At 37.2% G+C, this 19,556-nt stretch overlaps 1 protein-coding gene across 5 annotated transcripts in view; it reads right to left on the reverse strand.

Annotated features, from left to right (window-relative positions):
- Window positions 1–18,523, reverse strand: part of RADIL (Rap associating with DIL domain) — an 81,938-nt gene extending 63,415 nt beyond the window's left edge. For 2 of the 5 annotated variants that reach the window (XM_074281209.1, XM_074281206.1), the window contains exons 1-3: window positions 18,339–18,523; window positions 15,214–15,353; window positions 10,640–11,231 (exon numbers count right to left, since the gene is read on the reverse strand). In XM_074281209.1, coding sequence (XP_074137310.1) covers window positions 10,640–11,192 — 553 coding nt within the window. In that variant the 5' untranslated portion in view covers window positions 11,193–11,231; window positions 15,214–15,353; window positions 18,339–18,523. Of the gene's footprint in view, window positions 1–10,639; window positions 11,232–15,090; window positions 15,173–15,213; window positions 15,354–18,338 lie in introns of those variants that run through there. The other 3 variants (XM_074281210.1, XM_074281208.1, XM_074281207.1) reach the window with 2 other exon arrangements.
- Window positions 18,524–19,556: the final 1,033 nt, after the last annotated feature.

The following is a 19,556-nucleotide window of genomic DNA, read 5'->3' on the forward strand; positions in this document are numbered from 1 at the left end:
TGAACCCTGATACCATCTTGACTTTTGTATCTCATAATTCTCAATGTTACTAAACTCTACAGAGGGCAGGTAGGTGCCACAGTAGAGTGCCAGATCTAGTCACCAATTCAAGTCTGGCCTCAGACACACCAGACAAGTTATCTTAACTCTGTCTGCCTCAGTTTTCTAATCTTTAAAATGAGCTGAAGGAAAAGGAGACCCACAAGGCAGTAAGAGTCAAGCACAACTTAAACAAAATGACTGAACAACAAAAACACTATTGATTCTATCTCCACATTGTTCATATCCACTTCCTTCCCTGTCCCACTGGGTTCTTTCCTGGGTCTTTTTCTCTTCTTTGGTGTTACTTGGTGGTCTCATGAATGCTCATGAATTTAATTACTATCTCTATGCTGATGACTCTTAAATCTACTTATCTTTTTCTAAGCATTTTCATATCTCTAAATGTCTTTCAGACATCTTGAACTAAATGTCCAGTAGACACCTAAAATATATCCAAAACAGAACTCATTATCTTTCCCAAAAAACCTTCCCCCTCTCATCTTCCCTATCTACTCGTAGAAGGCAACACCATCTTCCAGTCTCAGGCTCCTAACCTAGCTGTCATCCTTGACTCTTGACTATATCTCATTCCTTTCCTCTGACACTGTTCCCCATGCTAGTACTGCCATTATCATCTCCCATCTGGACTAGGGCAATAGTCTGATGGTCAATCTGCCTACTTCAAGTCTCACCCTATTCTTCTCTATCTCCCATTCATCCCCAATTCATTCAGCCAACACAGTGATTTTCCTAAAATGATTTTCCATGTTATCTCCCTACTCAATAAACTCTAGCAGATCCTTATCACCTTCAGGATCAAATACAAATTCTTTATTTGGCATTCAAAATCCTTTATAACCTCCCTTCCCAGTCTTCCTCACTATTTGACACTGGCTGCCTATTTTATAAATAAGATACTCTCATTTTGAGACATCTTCTCTGGCCATCTGCCATGCCTTTGAAGGCTCTCTTTCCTTATTTCTGTCAACTGCCTTCCTTGGCTTCCTTTAAATCCTAACTAAAATCTCTCTTCTATAGGAAGCTTTTCCAAATCCCTCTTAATTCTTATGCATTCCCTCTCTTATTTCCTATTTATCTTGTATATAGCTTGTTTATATGGATGTATGTGTATGTGTGTAGATTGTGGTTAGTGAAGAGGTCAGAACACAAATAGCATTAATCAATTAAACTTCCTATCTAATATGGGTGTAGCCTGTGGCACTCAAAACAATAGTAACATCAACAATCACTGAGCATAGATCACCATAACAGATACAATCATAATGAAAAAGTTTGAAATATTGAGAGAAATTACCAAAATGTAACACAAAAACTTAATGTGAACACATGCGTTAGGGAAAATGTTGAGAGATTTGGTTGACAAAGGATTTCTACAAATCCTTCAATTTGTAAAAAATGTAGTGTATATGAAGCATTATAAAGCAAAGTAAAATAAAACATGATATGCTTGTAATATGGGTCTGTGAGAAAGACCTGGAGAGACTTACATGAACTGATGCTGAGTGAAATGAGTAGGACCAGGAGATCGTGGTATACTTCAACAACAATACTATATGATCAATTCTGATGAGAAGAACCAAATCAGTTCCAATAGAGCAGTAATGAACTGAACCAGCTACACCCAGCGAAAGAACTCTGGGAGATGACTATGAACCACTACATAGAATTCCCAATCCCTCTATTTTTGTCCGCCTGCATTTTTAATTTTCTTCACAGGCTAATTGTATACTATCTCAAACTCCTATTCTTTTTATACAGCAAAACAACTGTTTGGACAAGTATACATATATTGTACTTAATTTATACTTTAACATATTTAACGTATATATTGGTCAACCTGCCAATGTGGAGGGGGGGGAGGGAAGGAGGGAAAAATTGGAACAAAAGGTTTGACAATTGTCAATGCTGTAAAATTACCCATGCATATATCTGGTAAATAAAAACTATAATTTTTTTTAAAAAAAGAATAAACTCTAGAAACATAGGGGAAAAAATGATAAGGATTGGTCTACTCTCAACATGGCATTGGTTTTAAATGACAATCTTCTTAAAAAAAAAACAAAAACACTTAGCAGGTTCCATCAATGCTCTGTCACCCTCCTTTCCATCTCTCTATCTCCCTAAACACAAAATAATGTGACTCTGGAGAAAAAAAAAAAAAAAAGGGAAAAGGCAACTAGGGAAAGGCAGAATCATTGAGAAATAAAAATCAAAACAACTTGCCCACTAGCCTATGACAGTAATCTGGTTTATCTCTTTCATCCATTTATCCAATAATGCTAGAAATCCAAGTTCCTCTAGATAAGATATGCATAATATATTATGTACCTTCAATTTCCACCTCCCATTTTAAGCTGAAATTCAGCTCTGGGGAAATAAAAATTTAAACTTTTACTAAATGCTTAAATTGAAATCCACTACAAAACAAGTCAAGCCAATAAGACTTAACTTAGTTAAGCTCCTATGGACTCTGTCAACTATATACTATGAAAATGTAAAAAGGCAAAAAACAGTCCCTGATCACAAAAATCTTACTATAATAAGACAGATAATATGCAAACTATGTACAAACAAGATATATTACAGGATAAATTGGAGATAGCTTGAGAGGGAGATAGAAACTAGCATTAAGGGGAAAGGCTTTTAGCGGAGCAGAGATTTTTAGCTTGGATCTGAAGGAAAGCAGAACATAGAGATCAGGAAGCAGAGAATTCTAAGCACTGAAGATAGCCAGCAAAATTACTAATAGCTATTAGAGGGAATGGAAATGACTTATACTGGGAAATATAATCATACAAATTATTATTATATAATGTTCACTTACTTGAAAACTAATAGGACAAAAATTTATCTCCTTGAATGTATGGAGATGGACTCTTACTTTTCTCTACTTTTCTATGGTCTCTATTTTTCTACTACTGTTTCAGATCAGATTACCCCAGAAAGCAACTGGGCTTTTGGTGGGTGACAAACATTTTACTCTTTTAAGATATGGGGAAAAGACAAAAATAAAAGTATCTTAGAAATCCCAGAACCCATTTAGTGTCATCTGACTAGGGAGGAATTTGCCTGATTTCCTCCAGCAGGAGAATACAATCCCAGCTCCAAATCATGCTCTTTCCACTCTACCCTTTCCCACCAAAAACTTAAGACCCAGAGCTCTGTTAGATGACTTTCTTTATCTCACCTGCAATCAAGACTCCACCTCATTTCCATGCTGCTAGCTCCAAAGCGTGATATGCAACATAACTCCTTTCACCCTTTTTCTAGCTCCTCTTTTTAAACTAATATCAAGGCAAGGAGTTTTAATGTATCTCCAGCATTTAGTACAGTATATGGCACATAATAAATGTTTTATCTATAGATCAATAACAATGAAACCTTTGGCAAAATTCTATTAACTACCATGATAAGAATTTCTTCTTTAAAGCAAAACTGTTTTTATGTCCCATCAGGTGACCCACAGTATTAGGTGACAAATGAATTAAATGGAGAATTGCCAGGATAGCAAGTTGAGAATATACGTTCAATGAAGAACAACTCAAAGAATACTTCAAAACCCTGTTAAAAACAGAAAAGAAAAAACAAAACAAAACATGGTAAAAGTCTTCAAATAACTGTAGGGCTGATATATGGAAAACTACAAATGGGTTCTATGATTCAGCAAAAGGTTGGCTAGAATCAATGAGCTTAAATTTTATCTTAACATAAGATCATTTTAATGTTTATATTTTATTTTTTCCAATTACACATGATAATTTTTTAACATTTGTTTGAGTTCTAAATTTTCTCCTTCCTCTCCTCCCCATTGAGAAGGTAATCAATTTGATATAGATCATATAAAGCAGTCATGCAAAAATTATTTTCATGTTGTAAAAAAAAAAAACAGACCGAAAAAACCTCAAAATAAATAATTTTTTAAAAGTATGTTTTGATTCATATTCCAACAGTTACTTTTCTGGAGGTGGACAGACTTTTTCCATCATAAATCCTTTGGAATTGTCTTGGATCTTTGAATTACTAAGAATAATTAAGTTATTCACAGTAATAAAGAAAACCAATAGCAAAACAGGCTCTTTGGGAAAAGACTAAGGTAAGTACCTCTTCACTGAAAGTATCTAAAGGCAGAGGCTGGATCAATATCCCACATGTTGTAGAAGAGACTGTTCAATAAATGAGAGTCTAAAACTAGATCTACATACAGGCTCTCTTCTAATTCTAAGAATTCTATGAGTCTATGATAACAATTACAATAAATCCACAATAATGAATAAAATTGTACATCCAAATTCATATCCATTTGACTATGTTGTGTTCTAAGTATGTTTATCTACTCTACTGATAAGAAGGGAAAGAGAAAAACCAAGTGCTGGCCAAGCTTTCAAAAATTCTTTACATTTACCATGATACATACTCATTTAAAAACTAAATCTGTGATTTCATTGGTATTGGAAGAAATTTCCATGAGGAAATTCTCTCTACCAATGCGCATCTGTATCTGTTCTGCAATTCTGACACTTAGCTGTCTGGGAGTACTGAGATGTTAAATAACTTTCATAGTGTCATAAAGTCAGTAGTGACAGTGTCAGAGGCAAAGCTTGAACTCAGATATTCCTTGCTTCTTCTCTCTCACTCAGTGAACCTCATCAATTCCCATGGGCTTAGTTCTCTCTCCATATCTGAGATCCAGTCTTAGACTCAATCTCAACTCCTTTCTTTATTCCACATATATACAATCAGTTGCCAATTCTTGTTGATTTTACTTCCACAATATATCTCATACCTGTCCCCTTTTCTCTATGCATAAAGCTACTGCCTTCATTATCTCTCACCTGGACTAATACAACAGCCTTCTAACTAGTCTCTCCATGTGAAGTGTCTCACACATTTCCTTCCATCCCATAACATTTCCAAATTGATATTGTCAGAAAGGAGCATAATGGACAGAGAGATAGGCTCAGTCATCAATAGCTATTCAAATTCTGCCTCACATATATTGGCTATATGACCCTGGGTAAGTCAATTAACTTTTCATTCCCCAAAAACCTAAGCTTTATAAATTGCAAGTAATACATATTGATAAAGGTAGTCCCTACACCCAGGAAATCATGGGTCCATTTAAAAACAATCTTTTCAGCAAGTTTCTCTGATAAAAGACCGCTATGTAAGATATTAGGCCCTGATTCAAATATATAATTCCTAAATAAATATTCAATGACACTAACAGACAATTCTCAAAATAATAAACCAAAGCTATCAAGAGACATATGAAAAAAGCTCCAAAACACTAAAAATTAAGAGAAATTAAAGTTAAAATGATTCTGAAGCTTTATATCACACCATCAAATAGACAAAGATGACAAAAAAATAAAAATGATGCTGGAAAATCTAAGAAAAAAATGCTTATTAATGCACCACTGAAAGAACTGTGAATCCAGTTATTCTGGAAAACAATTTAGATATATGCTCCAAAAGTCATCAAGCTTTATATAGCTTTTGACCTAAAGATACTATTAAACCTAAATCTCAAATATGTCAAAGTAAAAAAACTCATATTTACCAAAATATTTATAGGAGCTCTTTTTGTTATACCATAATACTACAAACAACAAGAATAATGAATAAATGAATAAATGAATGGTATGTGAATATTACCCTATAAGCAATAATAAATGTTCCTGACAAAAGGGGCAGTTTCAGAGAAATCTCAAAAGATTTGTATGAATTGATCCAGGGTGAAATAAGGAGAACTAGAACAATGTATACAATAAAAGCCAACAAGAGTTTTGTGGGGGGGGGGGGTGAAACCAAACAATTCAGAAGACTTAAGAAATTTTTTTGATGTAATGACCAACCATAATTCCAGAGAATCAATGATGAATTTTCTAACCACCCCCTAAGACATAATAATTCAAAAATCAGAATGAGTCATATATTTTTGAGCATGACCACTATGAGAATTTGTTTTGCTTGACTATAAACATAATCTATATTTCACAGCTATAAAAGGGATTGTTAACAGGGTTGTCAAAAAAAAAAAAAGGAAAGAAAAAGAAAATGAGGTCACTGAAGCATTTTTTAAATGCACACAAAAGAACAGAAATAAAGGAAATACAAAGAGGACAGCTTTGAAAGTTACATTTTGATTTTATTATATATTTAAAAGGAAAAGCAAACTGTACATTTGCAGTTTCATGCGCACCCCTTTTTTATTCTTTGTCTATAGAAACATCCATTTTATTTAATGTTTAAGTTCAAAATTAAAAAAACCCAAATGTTATAAAAACACCTCTAAAAAAAAAACTGATATTCTTAAAACACAGATCTAATCACATATGGTTCCCCCTACTCATTAACTCCCATGGCTCTACTAGAATAAAATATAAACTCTTCTGTTCAGCATTTAAAACACTACATAATCTGATTCTAACCTGCTTTTCAACTTTTTTTTTTTTAATTAACAATGTTCATCTTCACACACTCTACAATCCAAGTAAACCATTACTCTTGCTGGTCCCCACAAATGACACTATTACTTTTCAACTAATTACATGTGCAAAGGCTATCTGTTTCCTTTGCTTTAAAATCCACTCCATTTTCATTTTGAAGCGGGTTGTGGTCCCTTTAAGAAACTGTATTTCCTGTTGATCTGTGATCCCTTTCAGATTCTCAGCCCATTCCTGGATGAGACATATCCTCCCCAGACAAGTTATCTTTCCAGGATGCTTGGGCCCTTGATTCAATTACAAATCCTAGTCAAAAAGCATCCCTTTGAATTCCAATAGGAGATCTGGGCTGTCCCAACCTCCTCTGGGTCTGAGCCAACTTGGGCTGTCCCAGCCCCCACTAGGTCTGACTTGCTTGAGCAGTCCCAGCTTCCACTGGTTCTGATCTGCTAAGCTGTCCCAACCCCCACCAAGACACTCAATATAATAGCTTCCAACAACAAAGGTCTTTTGCAGATGACCTTGGCAGCACCCTCGCTGCCAGGACCTTCTGTCCACTGACAACTGCATTCTCAGTGCAAAACTCCATTTTCCATAGATCTGCCACTATAGAAGTCAGCCTCTTGGTAAACTGATTTCTATTTAACAATAAACTCATTTTGCAACTAATATTTTAGGAATGAGTGAATTCTTTCACTCCTAAAACCTGTGGCCAATTTAAAGGTTCCTCCCCCCCCCCAGGCTGGGGTTAAGTGACTTGCCCAGGGTCACACAGCTAGGAAGTGTTAAGTGTAAGACAGCAGATTTGAACTCGGGTCCTCCTGAATTCAGGGCTGGTGCTCTATCCACTGCAACACCTAGCTGCCCCTTAAAGAGGATTCTTAATAACTCTCTTATAGCCACTAACCTCTAGACTACCAGGAATCTAGATCACCCAAACAGCATCAATTTCAACCTTTTGAAATCTTTAATTTCCTCCAAAGCTTAGCTCTATCAATGCCTTATACAGAGGCCTTTCCTGATCCCTCCCATTAATTAATGCATTCCTATACTGCCAAAAAAAAAAAAAATTAAAATTTCGCATATACTTATCTAGAAAAAAAGGCCCTGATAACACAGAATTAAGTGATTTGTCCAAGAAATGTTACACAAAAAGACAGTAGCAGGAATTGGGTTAAAATCCAGAACTGAATTTCCTATTTAAATTAGTAGCTCTCTCACAATGGAATGAATGTAAATTCCCTGAATGCAAAAATTGCTTCATTTTTGTCTTTGTATCTCTAGCATCTAGCTCAATAACAAAATAGAAGGTTGTTTGTTGACCCTCTATTCCATGATGCATTTCAAGTAGAAATTACCTTTCAATACATCCTTAAATTTACATAATTCTTTTATAGAGTGTGGTCATTATTTCATTAGATTCTTATAATCTTATGAGTAAAATAAGGCAAATATTATCATCCACATTTTACAGATGGAGAAAGTGAAGGATAGAAAATAGTAATTTATTCAGATAGTAAGTTATATTCATAGGAATTTATCCAAAAGTAATTTATAGTTACAATAATTTATCTAAATTTATCCAGTCATTCAGTTAGCGGCAAAACTAGAACTAGAACTGTCAGTCCTATTTTACTCATCAAAACATTCCAACCACCCCCAACAAAACCAATTCAGCTACTTAACCATCTCCTAAGTTAAAACAATAATACAAAGATCTAGAAACTTAGATGGAAAGGAATAAGGGGAATGTAATGCGAGTAAGGCTTCCTTCCCTTTCAATTTGCAATACTGTTCATTTTCTAATTGATTATAAAGAGAATTTAGGTACTAATTGTATTCTAGACACTAGCTATTACAATCTGGAATGTGGTTTTTTTTTAGCAGTGTTCTCAATAAACACAATTTTATAATGATGGAAAATGGCATGCAAGATGAAGTTCCTTAGAATAAATAATGAATCTCTGGATTCATTTGGATGTGAACTGCTATTTTAAAAAGGAATTCGGTTCTGGATGTCAATCTTTGCCATTGACTTGTTATATGACATTTCTCGAGCAAGTCAATTACCTCTCTGTGTTACCAAAGCCTCTTCTCCATATATGTGTTGATCACACGTGGTAGATCATTTAATTAAAATCATCTTACAATTTGCAAATGTACAAAGTATTTTATAAATACTCAGTGATAGAGTATAAATAGCTAGCTTTACTAACTTTGGGACAGTACACTTTTTTGACACTATATTAACTCATAAACAAGATTAGAAAAGTTTTATTATCAATTTACCCAATTGGACGTGGAAAAGCTACAGCCAAGTTAAGCCATGGAGCATTTCTTTTTAATAGGTCAGTCCACCATGAAAAGAACTAGAGGCTATAAAATTAACTCCAATTTTCTATCATAACCTTTCCAGGACCTGATCTTCAAAAGTAAAACACAATTTTCTAAGGGGTCATAATTAAATCATACAGAAAATTAATATTCAGAACCTGGCAAATCTGTTGCTTTCTGCTAAATAGATGATCACAGACTAAATATATACCTTGTTTTCTTGTCCTATACAAACCAGTATGTGGTAGGAAAACTCATAGCCATATTATCTACTATCTAATTATCAAAGAATTAAATCTGACCGTGGCCCAGTGTGTTACTGGTATCAAAGATAACAAAACAAGGTGCCAAATAATTTAAGTATTTTAGACTCCATTACATTAATCAGAATTAATTCTTCATTTGTCTTTTGACCTCATTAGTGGCCCCTTCAACACCAGTAAGAGGAAGTTAAAAAGATGCTTAAATACTATCCAAGTTGTACAATCAAGAAAGAGCATCAATTTTCTAAATATATACACAGAATAATTAAGCAATAGATATAATTAGTTTTTCATGCATATAAAGATTTTTAAAATAGAAATCAATGACCAGTAAGTGTAGGGGATGTGGGAAAACTGGGACAATAATGTGCTGTTGGTGGCGTTGTAAACTGATCTACCCATTCTGGAGAGCAAAATGTCTATGTCTAAAAGGTCATAAAACTGTGCACACCATTTGCTCCACCAATACCACCGCTATTCCAAAGACATCCAAAAAAGGGGGAAAGGACCTATTTGTATAAAAAAAATTATAATAACTTTTTAATTGAAAGACAAAAGGTTGCTTACCAATTGAGGAATGGCTAAACAAGCTGTGGTATACAAACCATATTATTGTGCTATCAGAAATGGCAAGCAGGATGATTTCAGAAAAACCTTGAAAGACTTAGATAAAATAATGTAAAATGAAATGAACAGAATCAGGAGAACATTATTAGTTCTCCTAACAATACTGTTTAACGAAGAATTGTGAATGACGTCGCTATTCTCAGCACTTTAAAACCCGTTTTCATGAAATCAAGTTGGAAGAAACCAGAAGAAACAGAAGTTTAAGTGCTTTAAAAAGAGAAGACCATGGCAGGCCAATAGTGGAAAAGCAGCTAAGAGCTCAAAAAGAACATCCCCAAAACTGGATTTAGAGTGTGATTAATATACTAAATACAAAATAGCAGGAGAGGAAGTAATCTACATTCACTTTGTGGTACAGTAAAGACATATAGTAGGAAGTCATATCCCACAAAAAACCTGCTGATTCTATTGGAAATAAATCTTTTTCTTTCAAACTTCTACAATCCTCTGCTTTCATTACTACAGGTATTCATTCTTCCATTCACATAAACCCTAACTTCTCTTCACTGGCGTAGATATTTGTAGGTTGCTGTGACCAAAAAAGATCACCATCTTGTGACTAACTTTCTAGTGAACTCCCCAAACCTGACAGACCAGCCAGATACAGGAAGTCACTAGGGACACACTCAGAGCCTTCTTAGTTTAACAGGATGTGGCAAAGCCAGCATTCTCCTTAAGTTTTCAAGAATGTACCATCACCTTCATATAAAGACAAGGTACTGAAACAGGACATTAGTAGAGCAAAGAATACACAGCATACATAAAAAAGTATAGGTATACCTGGCTTTTCAGGGAATAGAAACCTCCTTGTTCTTCCTCCCTTTCTCTATGTTAGACAGACACCACCACCCCCAAGCCCCCAAGGAATCAGCTGTATAGCCTTTTTGTATTCTCCTATCATCTCACCTGCTGTGATAGTGTCCACATCCCTGGCAGCCAATTCTTCCACCTCTGATCTCTTTCTCAACTCAAGCCTCCGAGAGAAGCCTTCTCGGGGCTTCCACAGGTCCTGGATCAAAAGGGGCTTTTCATTATCCCGTAGGACTCGAAGGCCTTCTGCCTGCCATTGCTGTCCTAAGCCCCCAAATCGCCCCACCACATCACATAGCACATATTGGCTGGCTGACACTGCATTCAAAGCATAACGCTCCAGTGCTTCCTTTACCAGCTCTTGAGCACTAGAGCTAGCCGTGGCCAGGACACTCTTGTAATGAGCACCTGTACAGACATTGTCCCCAAACACCTTTAGGACACCTGGGGCAGAAAGTTGTGTGGAAAGTTCTGCAGGATCATCACTGGCACCCAAGTTGGGAAAAGTAGAATCAGAGCTTCGGTCCTTATAGCTCAGTGTTCGGGACAGCATGTGGGAGAGCAGGCGACTCTGACGCTTTAGTTTGCTTTTGCTAGGTGGAGACATGGTAGAAGGAGATCCATAAAACATTGTGGGAGAGGTCGTCATGGAACAAGACTTTGAGCTTCAGTCAAAAGATATAGTTTCCTAGAAAAGAATAAGAATGAAGATAAATACCATTATAATGAACTAATATTAAATAAGTCTTTAAAAGCAACTGAATGTGATGCAATAAGATCACTATTCTATTTTCAAGAGGTCTCACAATCTGAACCAAAAGATGTTGATCTTTAGGGGGAGTAAAGACTGAAGAAAATAAGTTAGATTTGAACGAGGTGAAATAGTTCAATATTTTAAGGATTTTGTGATCCTTTTAATGTGGAATGAAAATTAGAAATGAAATATTCTATACTTTAATAGTCTTTTGAAATTTCTATGTCTTGGTGTTGCAGTGGATAGAGCACCAGCCCTGAAGTCAGGAGGACCAGAGATCAAATACGAACTCAGATATTTAACACTTCCTAGCTGTGTGACTCTGGGTGAGAAACTTAACCCCGATTGCCTCAGGGAAAAAAAAAAAAGGAATTTTTATGGCTTAAAACATTTATCACTTAGTATCTAACCTTTGATAAGGAATCTCTCCATGCTTAACTAAGCCTATCATCAGGCATATAATTCATAAATATACCCATCCAAGATACCATTCGGGCTAAATAGAACATGCCCAAGATCTGCTGGCAATGCCCTCCAAAACCTGATGTTACTTTTATGCTCTTATGAAGCACCAGAGAGGGATCATAGCAGAGAAGGGAGCTCAACTATCCTCCCAGAAAGAGCTTTCCTCACCAGTACCAGATATGTGGCTGTCTCAAGTAGGATCCCAAATTGATATAACAAATATGCCTAATAATTTCTTTTGCTTCCTTATACATAATTGTTAAAATATGTTTTTCTTTCTTTTTCCTTTCTCAATGGGAGAAAATTATTGATTGTTGATTGAAAAAGAAAATGGAAAAAACAAAGCAAAACAAACATGCCCAATGGAAATGGTAATCACATACTTCTCTAAGGGTGTTGATTTCTAAGAAGCACCCAATAAAATACCTTTCACACAGAAGAAGCTCAACAGATATTTGTTGAATAAAAGAAGTATCAATTATAATTAAGGAGCTTAAGTTCAACAAGAATGGCTTAGTTAAGCTGGGGAAGCCCACTTGGCATAGAATTTAAAGGAACCATCCTCATCTCAAAAGTTCTAACTCAATTAGGAAACAAGTGAAATAAGTCAGGACTTATTTGCTATTATAGAAATGTGACTCAAATACAACAGGACACCAGATCTTCAGCAGTAACTTTAAATAGAAGGAATAAACTGACATTCAAAAAGGCAAACATTAAAATAAAATAGCACTCTTTACCTCCTAGGATAAAGAAAAGAGGTTCTAACATGACAAAGATACACTTTTTAGGGGTAGTGCACCAGAATGTTAGGAAGTCAGACAGACAAAGAATACAAAAAGACTATTCCAGAAGCAATATAAGCACGACTGGAATTTCTACATTCCACCCACTGCTTCAAGACTGGTATTTAGGCTCTCTCCAGGCCAGATGGATGCAATATTTTGTTGGGGGGATGAAGAGGAGAGGTGAAGACTTAGTGTGCTATAAAATTCATAATTATACAGGACACATTTCTAACAAATTCAAAAGTACTGAATAAACATTTTCTCAATTCCTTTTTCCATTATCTCTATAAATTACTTATGAATTAGAGATCTGAAGTTCACCATAAGTAAATGGAATACCTAAAAACCAAACCCACATCTCCTGGTTCTTGGTCCAGTGACCACTAGATTATTCTGTCATGTTTTAAATTTATAAGGAGATTATAATGCCTTAAATTATCCAGACGGGGGAAAAAACTTTTCAAAAAGCCTCTGGAATTGGAAGCCCATTGAGAGCTATGGCTCTCAAATATCATCACTTTGATCCTAGTTCCTAGTTGACTACTACTTTTCAATTACATTCTTTTTTAAAAAAAATATTTTACTAGTATATTATTGTCCAATTACATGTAAAGATAGTTTTCAACATTCATTTTTGTAAGATTTTGAGTTTTAATATTTTTTCCTTCCAAAGACAGCAAGCAATCTAATCTAAGTTGTATGTTACACGTCTTAGAAAGATCTCTCCTTCTTGTCAAATGTTATGAAAACTCTTTTGTAAGTAAGTCTTAGCCATTCACTTTCCTTAAAAATTAATGATTAGAACCAAATAACAAAACTAATCATTCTGCCACCCTATATTAGCATCTGCCTATCAGATTTTACATAAGTTCCAGGTACTTAAAAATTTTACCTCCTATGATAGGTTTACCCCCTACCCTAATTCCTTCCTTAGGGCTCACAATTATGAATCCTCTTATTATGCAGAAAACAAGTAGGTATAGTATATGTTATATACTTCAATTCTTTACAAAATGTTAGGACAGAATCACACATATAAAACTGAAAAAGACCTCAGAGATTATTTAGTCTGACCCTCTCATTCTATAGTTAAAGAAACTGAGGCTCAGAGAAATTAAATGACTTGATCAGAGTTGAAAGATCATGACTAATATGACAAAAATAGAAAATGATAAATATTGGATGTGGGCAAAGTAGGACATTAATGCACTGTTGGTAGAGTTGGGAACTGATCCAACCATTGTAGAGAGCAATTTGGAACTATGTTCAAAGGGCTATAAAACTGTACATATCTTTGATCGTACCAGGTCTGCATCCCAAAAAAGTTTTTTTTAAGAAGGGAAAAAAAACTATTTGTACAAAAAATATTTATAGCCTCTTTTTTTGTGGGGGCTAAGAACTGGAAATTGAAGGAAATGTCCCTCACTTGAAGAATGGCTGATCAAGTTATGATATATGATTATAACAAAGAGAATATTTCGGAGCTATAAGAAATGACAAACCACATGATTTCAGAAAAGCCTATAAAGTCTTACATGTGAAGCAAGTAGAACTAAGAGAACATTATACACAATAACAGCAATCCTGTACGATAAACTATGAATGACATAGCTATTCTCAACAATACAATAATCCAAGACAATCTCAAAGGACTCATGATGAAAAATGCTTATCCATCTTCAGACAAAGAACTGATGTCTGACTGAAGCATACTATTTTTCACTCTTTCTTTTGTTCGAGTCTTCTTGCACAAAATGACTAATATGGAAATGTTTTACAAGATTGCACTAGAATTACCTATATCAAATTACCATCTCAGGAAGGCAAGGGAGGGATAGAATTTGAAACTTAAAACTTTAAAAAGTATTAAATTTATTTTTATATGTAATTAGGGAAAAATAAAATATTATTTTAAAAATGTTTTAGTATTGGCTACAATAAAAAAAAATTTAAAGAAAAAAAATGGATCCTCTGACTTCAGAGCCAGTTCTCTTTCCAAATTTCTGATATTTGCTTGAATACAGATATTTACTTTTAATCTATCTTTAGAATATCTGAAAGTGATCATGTGAAATTTTGTTTTTGCTGGAGGGGAAAATGTGAAAGAAAACCAAAAAGAAATCGGCCAAAAGTTTTGCTTACCTAAAGAACATGCATTAGGTATCTTGGAATGCACTGGAAAGTACATGTTGGTCATGGTTTCTTTCCCAATGATTAGGCATAAAGGCTCTATTTAGTTTGCAATATTTTTAAACATCAATTCAAGTATTCTTATTTAGTATTCTTGTGGCCAGCACATGCCTTTCTGACAGTGTGTTACACTGACAGCTCCAAAGAACTCCCACTTCTAAAAGCAATCATATCTCATTTCAGGCTTCTGGAGTTAATTTTCAAAACTGGTGGTTCAGAATCTGAGAAAAAGTAGTCAAATCAGCTTATATGCTTTTCTTAATGACCAAGAAGTTCATCCAAAAGAATTTCAAATTTCTAATGCTTGATAGTCACCTAAAAATCTAAAAGGCCTTTGAATTGCTTCATACCTCAACTTCTTCACAAGTTATTCTGTGTACCAGCTCACTCTTTCCTTCCTTAGCAAATCTGTGCCTATTTAGTGCATTCCTGGAGATTTGCTATATTCCTGGAACAAAAAGCAAATGTCTTACACGTGTTATTTGGTCTGTAGTGCCTCTTCCTGATGCAAAGGGCTGTTATAGGCAATTTAATGGCTTTACATGGCTCAGTCCTTCCAAGTGATGGGTTACATTGTTGGCAGGTTGAACAATCTCCAAGTAGGGAAAAGTCACTGTCAGAAAACATAATAAACAGGCAATAAAAATTCCTTAAGATACTACACTAAAGCAGAAAAATCTTTTGTATATTGCCTTTTAGGCAGGCTGCTTTACAGATATGCTAACCAATTGATTTTGTTAGTTATCAAAGAAAAGGGATTTTTATTTTTAAAGTGAAATCATTGGCTATTATTCTTCTTTAAATGCACTGAACCAAAGCCAAATATCCCCATTAGGACTACCATATATTTTAGATATTTCAGAAAGTATTTCTTGGAGTAATGTCTCATTGCAATTCTCTAAGAGAGGAACTGCTGAGAGCAGTCACCCTTTCTCCCATCAACTTTCTTAAGTAATTACAGGTTGTACATAACATACTGTTTGTCAAAAATACTGCAGATTCAAAAAAGAAGAAAAGTGCAAGAGGAGGAATCAATGAGAACTCTCCTGAGTTGGAACTATGTAAACTGATTTATTTCTTAGGAAGAATGAGCTGATTATTTTTTTTTATTTGAGTCCTGATATTCTCCCCAACAGAAGTCCTAAACAAAATATATATGTTTCTTTTGTGGTAGAAAGAAGATGCCTATATTAAACTTGTAATTGCTACTTTTAGAGAATGTTTTCCTCATGTTCTTAAAAGAGAGTCCAATTTCTGATGAAAAACAGACTGAAGTTATTCCACTGGGAGAAGGAATAGAAGGGAGGAGGTTGGTGCAATGTTCTGTGCAAATAAGATGGGTGGAGGCAAGCCATAGTTCCAAAACTATGATGTGGAACCTATTATAAATTTCAACTAGTAAAATAAATAAAAAGTGTGGGCTTGTTATACTCTGCTTTCACTCCACCTATTAAAATCCCCTTATCTCTATGGTTCCAGCAATAGTGATTCTAAATGCAAAAATTACTAAGATCAGAATAAAAAAGCATTCTATCATGAAAGACTACTTAGTTAAGAGGGTTTTCAATGGAGAACTAAAATTAAAAACAAGAGAATCACCACTGATTCCTGGAAATTAAAGTCCTAAGTTTCTGGTACATGACTTTAGATTATCTGAGTAATCAAAAATTATTTTCAGCTATTTTGGATTAAACTAACTCATTTTGTGTGTGTGTGTGTGTGTGTGTGTGTGTGTGTCTGTTTGTGTGTGTGTGTATGTGTGTGTTTGTAATTGCTCTACTAACTACCAACTCTGGCTTGTGTGATACTGAACATGATATTAGAATATGCCTGTTTTTTCTACAGGGATTAAACAAAGTAGCTTTCTCATATTTGCTAATCCAGGGTCTATTTTCTATTTTTTGTTTTTTGAAGATGTTTTGTTCTGTTGGACATGAAAGACACAGTTTGGGTATAGAGGGGGAAAGAGAGTTTCCTTTGGAGGGAAAAAAAGAGCTCCATGTGTGTTAATTACTGAATCTACTGTGAAAATCTGAGAGAACACAACAGTTGCCCTTTCCCCTTAATATGCTGCACTTAGCAAAAGTTCCCACATATCTAAATATAAACTTAACTAGGGAGAAATAAACACCGGACAGGCTCCTTTTTCAGGTGCCTGTTCCTTTCTTTTCTTTTCTTTCTTTTTTTTTTTTTTTTTTAACAATCGAAATATAAGTTTAATAGAATTTAAATCAAATGATGATTATACTAAATCAATCAACAAAACAATACAGAACGCCTACTATACTCGAGGCACTTTCTCCAAGGCAGCAGTTCCTAAGATGGGACAGGTTCACGAACTTGGACCGAGTCGAGGGGGGGGAGGGGGGAAGAATCACATTGTCATTTTCATTAACTTTAACTGAATTTCGGCATTTCCTTCCATTATGAATTGAACAGAAAGAATGCATAGATTTCACCAGATTGCGAAAAAAGAAAAGAAAAAAAAATTAAAAGCTCCTGCTTTTTCTTTCAGATCTTTCTTTCAATTTAGGAATCAGTGACCAGAACTAGAAGTCAAAGGCTGCCCTAGACAGGCAGCAGCCCGAATTCCCAGCGCTCAAGTCCCCTCCTCCCCCCCGGGAGCACATACTCCGGTGCCCCGCGCGCGCGCACGCACACCCACCCACCCACTCACTGGCTCTCACACACTCCTGGCTCTCCTGTATTTTCAAACCTCAAGTTTCCCCCACCTCTCCAGGAACACATGCTTCAGTGCTCCTGCGCGCTCGCACATTCATTCTCACTCTCCTTCTCGTCCTTTTGCATTTTCGAACCTGAAGTTTCTCCTCTCCTCCCTACCCAAACGCCCACTTTGGTATTTCTGTGCGCGCGCACGCACGCGCGCACACACACACACACACACACACACACACACACACACACACACACACACACACACACACACAGCCCTTGCCCATCTTCTAGTTGCACCTCCATCACGTAAAAAAAAAATAAATAAATAAACAAAAAACTCGGGACGAGGCATGCGTCCTCCAAAGAAAACCACCTGCGAGTGCTGCCTCTTCCGCATCACTGGTACACTCAGGAGGGCAGGTCTGGTCTCCAATAGCAACCAGAGAAACCTTCATCCAACACTTTCTCTCCTTCGGGCTTCACTTTCTGAGCGCGGGGACAACCCATGTAATTGCTGTTTTCTATCACTCCTCTTTGGAATTTTCCTCTGCACGCTCTCGTCCCGCGACCCTACCCAGGTGACAGATCTTTTCACTCAGGGAGGGGTCTGCCCAAGTCACCTGGCTCCATTCCCCTCCAGGGAGCTGTCAAAGGCCAGAGAACGCCCCTCCGGTCCCCTCGTGGGCAAGCCTTCCGGACCGCCCCCCCTCACGCTGCAGCGGGAGGGAAGGTCACGAAGTGAGAGTCGCGCGTCACCCCGCCACCCTTCTCTCTTCCTCCCGGCCTCGCGCTCGACGTCGCCCCCTCCCCCTCGACGTTCGCTCTCCCTCACGCACGTGGACACAATCTCCCCGGCCTCTCCTCCCACCTCCCCCAGTTCCCCCCATTCCGCAGGGAACGGCCCTAAGTTGCTCTTACTCACCGCCCGCCCAGGGCCCCGCGTCGCCGAGCGGGCCGCTCCTTCCTGCCTCTCTCTGGGCTCCGCCGCGTCCTTCCCCTCCCGTCTCTGTTCCTCGCCTCTCGTCAGTGCCGGCTCCCTCACTTCTAACCCCCGTGCGCAAGAGCAGAGCGGCCAGAGCCCGCAGCATCCCACGTCCCCGAGGCCACAGGCGCAGGAGACGTTGGCGCCACCTAGTGGCGGACGAACCTAACAGCCGCTCTTGAGGGCGGGGCAAACGATGTAGAAAAAGCCCACGCGGGGACCCCCACTCACGAGTCCTGCCCTGGTCCAATGGGATTGGCAATATTTTAAGAATACTTGATATAAAATAAGCGAGGCTTTAAAAAGTTGTGATTCTTCGCAACACCGGCTATGGCTCGTTTTATTGGGAGAAGCTTTTTAGACCCCCGCGCAATTGTAAATGTTTAACAACCAGCCCTCTGGGAGAAAAAAGTTCACGGAGCACACGTTTAAGCTGCATTATTATTCTCTCCACCACCCTCTTAGTCCTAAACAACAAAAGCAGCAGATCAAACGAGCATTGTAGCATCTGCCAATGTCTGTGCACAAATGCACATTTAACAAGCAGCTCGGATTCGGGCCATCCCCTTCCCCCACTTCCCTGTGTCTATTCGCATCCTTTCTTGCGTGTGTTTGTGTGATATCCCCAACTTCTAGCAGAGGCGGTCTGGCCAGTAGTAGCAAAGATACTGGAGTGATTTCCTTCTCCAACTCACTTTACAGACGAGGAAACTGAGGCAGAGATAGTCTGTCCACTGCCAGGAAGCACGTGAGGTCAGGTTTGACCAAGAGAAAGAAGCCATGTTTCCGGGGGACTTGTGGCAAAGGAGGCCCACGCATTATTTTGTAGATGGATAAATTGAGGTCCAGAGAGGTATTATAGGAGGATTGCCTAAAGTCAGGCATGCAGCTGCACAGGGGGGATCCATTGTTGGGGTTCAAATCCTTAGGACTATTCTCAATTTCCTTACCTATAGGGGCAGCTAGGTGGCGCAGTGGATAGAGCACCAGCCTTGAATTCAGGAGGACCCGAGTGCAAATCTGGTCTCAGACACTTAACACTTCCTAGCTGTGTGACCCTGGGCAAGTCACTTAACCCCAGCCTGAGGGGGAAAATAAAATTTCCTTACCTGTAAAATGGGGATAAAATGAGCACCTAAGTCACTACTCTGATCCGGT

Source organism: Sminthopsis crassicaudata, chromosome 1, assembly GCF_048593235.1.
Source record: "Sminthopsis crassicaudata isolate SCR6 chromosome 1, ASM4859323v1, whole genome shotgun sequence".
In the NCBI taxonomy this organism is placed as follows: domain Eukaryota; kingdom Metazoa; phylum Chordata; class Mammalia; order Dasyuromorphia; family Dasyuridae; genus Sminthopsis; species Sminthopsis crassicaudata.